At 37.0% G+C, this 5,631-nt stretch overlaps 1 protein-coding gene across 1 annotated transcript; it reads right to left on the bottom strand.

The window, feature by feature from the left end:
• Positions 1-929: 929 nt before the first annotated feature.
• Positions 930-2,002, bottom strand: LOC128359123 (uncharacterized). Its single transcript, XM_053319547.1, has one exon. It carries the CDS (start codon positions 2,000-2,002, stop codon positions 983-985), a length of 1,020 nt encoding a protein of 339 aa, XP_053175522.1. The 3' UTR covers positions 930-982.
• Positions 2,003-5,631: the final 3,629 nt, after the last annotated feature.

Below are 5,631 nucleotides of genomic sequence, written 5' to 3'. Positions count from 1 at the left end.
GATATTTGCCTTTGCTAATCCATTCCTCTATTGATTTTTACCCCCTTTAATAACTTCTTGCAAGCAAGCAAATTTTAATAAGTGCAAGAATGCTGACATGTAAGAAGCAGGAACAAAAGACTGTTTGACAAAAATAAGCAGCTTATCATAGTTTTCCATAGAAATGTGAGATATATGATTTGTGACAACTATTTATTTCAAACAACATGTACATAAACAAACAGTATGATTATAGTGCAGAAAATCAAATCTTTTTAGAGTAGCTGCAAACTGAATTGTTCTTGCATTGATCAAAATAGAAATGAGGAATTAGATCAGATCGATGTTGTGATACAGTAGTACCATATATACCATATACCATAGCAATCGCTATTACATATGCAAACTCTAAGCTGTCATAACTATTTTACACATTTTTTTTGACAAAACATTGCTTTATTCCAAAACATTAAGTTACAGGTACATTTGCTCTGCTGTTAAAGAATGCATAATAAAACATCATCAACAACATAAAAAAGTGAAGGATGCCTCTTTAATGCAATTCAGCTTGCATGGTTCATGTTTCAGAATGTGTAGCAGGGATCAAGTAACCAATCTTTTAAAACAAAACTTTTCACATGAAATTACATTTAAATTTACTTGGAATAAACAGATGACTCTGCCCCAAATTATCCTTCCCTGACCCACAGCACATGATTAAACCCAATATTCCTTGACACAGACAGCTCCATTGTCAATATACTGCATCTATACATGTTATTGATGAAGTGAAAAACAATATGGAGGGTTATAATATGGAGAAAAATAAGACTTTTTTTGTATGATTTTTTTCATTTTGTTTCAATTGTGTGGTCATAAAGCCTTGTCTTAGTTCCTGAAACATTTGGTAAACATCTTTGGTAAAAAAAAAAGATTTGTACTTTACAAAATCAGCATATTCCAGTGAGAGCTCAGCAGGTTAGACCTCAAGCTGAATGCAGACTCAGACGTTTGGTGTCTGGGGGCCCTTCGTCCTCGGCTTTGGCACTGGTGAAGGCTTCTGTTCTTCGGCAGCTATGGATAGCTGTATAGGCCTGTTTTCAGTCTGAACTTCAGACTGAGAGACATTCTGATAACAGACCGTGGGTGAAGGCCTGGGGCTCGGAGGAGTTGGAGAGTCCTCAGGTGGGTGCATAGTCTCGTAAACTGGGCCGGTGGAGCTAGGGTCCCGCTTGTTTAGCGAAAGCATCCTGAGCTCTCCTTTATCTCTGAGTCTCATCTTGTGTTTGCTGCGTCTGTGGCAGCAACATAATATGAAGGTGATGATGAGCAAAAGCAGAATAAGACTTGCTCCTCCTGCTAGCACTGCTACAACAGTTTTGGATGTAAAACAAAGCAAAGGTGGAGGTGATGGTGATGGATTTTTACATGATGGACGAACAAGGTCACTCTGCTCCTTGCTGACTTTGTTTGCCACACTGCATGTAAAGGTCCTGTCCCCTTTCAAATGTGCCAGTGATACGCTCAGTGTTTGTTTTATTTCGCTTGTTAAGATTTTTTCATCGAGAGTCCATGAGAACATCAAACCCTGCGGTTTTGCCACATGGCATTTCAGATTAACAGCACTGGACTTGAAGTCACAGACATAACTGAGTTGAGGTTTTGATACTTTGTCCATCATACAGAGTCGACCAGTCCACGTATTTGTCGTTGTTTTATTTGGATGGAGCACTTGTGCTTCATATACCCCGGCACTTGAGAATTTTAAGTTCTTCAGCAAAAGAGATCCAGTCTCAGAGATGTCTTCTGGTTTCCCGACCGATACTTTGCCTTGCTGTCTGTAGAAAATAAGTGTGTCATTATGAGTCCATCTCAGCCCGTCTGTTTTTGTTAGTCCCTTGTGGATCAATGGCATATTTTGCCCAACTGCAGCATAAAAGTCACATGTGTTCTTATTAGCTGCTGAGAGTTTGATGAATCCCAATAAAATGGTGACTCCAAGTGTGACAGCAAGACATGCCATGATTTTGATGGTATGTTCTCCTCGGGTAGTCCTGTTGAATTATTTGTCTTAAAAAAAAATCTTATATACCTATATATATTATAAACAGATTCCAAGTCCACGACTTTCAAGCCCTGGTCAAGAAGCACTCCTGTCTGACTCTGCAACCAATAATATAACTGGCACATGAGTAACAAACTTAACGCCCTACAAGAGAAGTGAATCTCCAGAAGGAAGGAAACTGTTGGTCAAGAGTCTACTTTCAGTACTCTATAGACAATAAATAACTCTGTCAGTCATGGGGTAACTAATATTTCCTTGCTCAGTGAATAAGTCATAGGCATGACTTATATATGCAATTAACTGCAACTATTCAAAGCAAGTGCAACTTCTTTGTTTGGATGGCCCCACAATGAAGCAATATGTCATAAATAACTCTGGCTGAGGAAAATAACACTTCAGTGTGCCGTGCAGTTTATGAGTCACTCTTCGGCTTGTTAATCTTAGAGTTGTTGAGAAAAGTTTAATACTGAATTTCAATCAAAGGAACATGTACTTGCATAGTTAACAGGTATATATTTGCTCCCTCTGTACTGTATGTTGAGAATACTATTCATAAACAGACATATGAATATAGAAAAACCAAGAACAGAGGGGATTGAAAAGGATTCAGGTTAGAATTAGGCTAAAATCTGAGTAAATGTATACTGTTACATAGCCAGTCATAATCATTGCAATACAATACATAGCATTATTGTGAACAAAATAAATCATTTATAGAAAGGAGGAAAAATTCTATAAATATTCACCTAAAAAAGAGAAAAAAAAGTGACAAAGATAAAGCTTGAGATAAGAAAGGGTTCAGCTGAAGTCAGGATATACATTTTTGACAACTGTCCCTGATTTGTTCATTAACTGTTCCTCTGATAAAGTCAGAGAAAAGGCATTGGCTGGTATATTTCACTCAAAACTATGCATGTCTCTGCAATTCTGAAATTCCTGAAAGTCCATTCAAAACAGTGGCTGATGTCACTGTGTTGACTGGACTTTTGAGCACAGTTGCTGAGTGCCTCAATCTCAAACCCATTACCTATTACTATTACTAAATGGCACTTATGGTATTTATTAATGTTAGCATATGAGTATAAAGGGTATGTTAAAATGATAGGTTCACAATTGTCATGTGCCCAAATGAACATTGAAGAATTTGATATCAGGATTTAATTTGACTAATTTGGATAGCTGAAGCCTTATATCAGCTTCAGATAAACAGAACACATACTGTAGGACTACATCTGTTACATTTAAAGTGCAGCAGGAAAGGATCTCTTCATGGTCAGTATGAACAAAAAGAATGATTACAGTGAGCAAGACCTCTTTCAATGTTTATATGAGCACCTGATCTGGCCATCTAGCTTTTTAAGGTACAGCAGGTACTACAGTTGTTATTGAAAACAATGACTCTGTGCAATACAAAGCGGTAGTAGTCTGACTGAAAATTACTTCCAGCAAACAAGCTCAAACAACCTGTGTGCTAAGCTGGTGACTGGTGAAGAAAATCAAGCACTGAGCAAGCTATAGACACATTTTTCAGGAGTGATGTAAATTGTGTATAATGTACATTTATCAAGTGGCCAATCAGATGCACATGCTTCTCTGTATTAATTGACATTTATGCATTCATTTAGTCTGTTATTATTACTTTAAAACCAACATGAAACTTTACAGCTGAACACGTTTCACATACTTACTCACATAATGACTGAATTTGGATTTGCAAGACACCACCATGTGTCCTGCGAACACTGTGCAGCCAACGCTGCAGTTTATTATACTGCTGAAATAATATTAAAGGAGATTTATTGTCGGTCAGATATTTCCCTGCTGGCTTTTGTATTGTTTGCCATGGTTATTGGTTTTGCTTGTCAAGGAATACAAATGACTTTGATTTGTCTGCTCTCAATTGGTTTGATCATGGCTGCCTTTTCTGATAAAGCAACTGAATGAAACTGAAGCTTCATGTAATAGCTGTTAGCTTCATGTAAATATCTGTTGTAAAATGTTTTGCTTTATTGTGTAGCTAAACAATGGAGTGGCAATGCTGTCTATTAAAAATCAAATGGTTAAATACTTAGTCTCTTGAGAGAAGAGCTGTTGTTCATAAAGTCACAAATAAATGCAACTTTTCTTTTAACAAACAATAGCCACAGCTCCAGCCAAATCCAATAATTGTAGACTCAGTGGTTTTAATCCACCCATGTCTCCAAGTTACACATAACTTTAGTTTATTTCTGCTTATTTCTGCTTACTTAGGTTTTATATTATATTAGGATATTTATATTTGGTGAATCTGAAACTGAATTGGTATTTTTATTCATGTAATTTATGAACAATTTGCCATTGAAATGTATCTCAATCATCATAATCAAGTGAACTCTCTGCAAATCCCCTGCAGCATTTCCAGTAAACCAGAGTCATCAGTAAACATCTAGAAATACCCTTGTCATTCCATAATTCATGGCATCTATAATGCTCCAAAGTACTACTAGAACTGAGTTGGCTCAAACTACACTAGAATGGCTTCATTTTGCACCCCACAACTGTAATTTCATACAATTAGCAGTGATTCACAATCATTTTGTAACACTCAGCACCTTCAAAGATACTCACAGCAAGAACACCTGTTTCTTTTAGTTTCACCGTCATTACACTTTTTCCTACCCTGAGGGAACAGATTGATGTAAAACGTTAGCTATTTGGAGGGGGTGTATCGAGAGCTGAACGCAATGAATTCCTAGTTACAAATGTTGTAAAGATTATATCTTCAAGAATTTTCCCTGCCAGCTCACAAATAGGAACATGTGTGTACTGTGCTTGCGTGTGTGTGTGTGTGTGTGTGTGTGTGTGTGTGTGTGTGTGTGTGTGTGTTGAGCTGAAAACAGCAGGTTCATAGAAACTGGTGAAAAAAAAAGCAGAGCAGACATATGGTATGTTTATGTTTTATGTCATGGCTGACATGAGCCAAAGAAGTTGCCTATTCTCATCTTGCCACCTTTTTGATCAATGTCAGCAAAACTGTACCTGGCAACAAAAACTTACACAGAAATGCAATGAAAATTGTAAACTTTCATGACCCAGCTTTTTTCATTCTGTGTTTCAGCACCCACTACAATTGGGTTGCCAGGAAAAGATCAGTGCATTTAAAAAAAATCCTCAGAAGAAAAGCCATAATATAATGACCCATAGGGATCCCATTAATTGTCCATCTCAATTTAAAAAACAAAAACAAAACACCTTTCACTAATAAATCACTGCCCATCAAGGAAAAGTACTCACTACTGCAGGAGACAAAAATCTTCATGAACATGTGCAATGACATTTTCAAACTCTTCACTGTGGTTGAAGGAACCCAAAATGTCTTGTGTATTGGGACAGTTTTGTTTGCCTTGGCGTTTCTGTGTATTGAATTAGTAGTGTTCTTTAATTCAGCTGTATTAAATCATGTAGACATTTTTGCCCCATTTAAAATGTACCATCTCCCTTCCCTCTAAAGGTAAAGAGTTCTGGATGGTTCATCCAATATCAGTATCCGTTATATACAGGTACCCTTTCAGATGTATGGCACACATCATCCATGTCAGATGCATTCT

Source organism: Scomber japonicus, chromosome 5 (genome assembly GCF_027409825.1).
Source record: "Scomber japonicus isolate fScoJap1 chromosome 5, fScoJap1.pri, whole genome shotgun sequence".
In the NCBI taxonomy this organism is placed as follows: Eukaryota; Metazoa; Chordata; class Actinopteri; order Scombriformes; family Scombridae; genus Scomber; species Scomber japonicus.
The sequence above is the reverse complement of the archived record's forward strand: the minus strand, read 5'-3'. Positions and strand labels throughout refer to the sequence as shown.

Excerpts from the sequence above, each read along its gene's own strand:
- LOC128359123 (XM_053319547.1), bottom strand. The coding sequence starts at position 2,002 with ATGGCATGTCTTGCTGTCACACTTGGAGTCACCATTTTATTGGGATTC.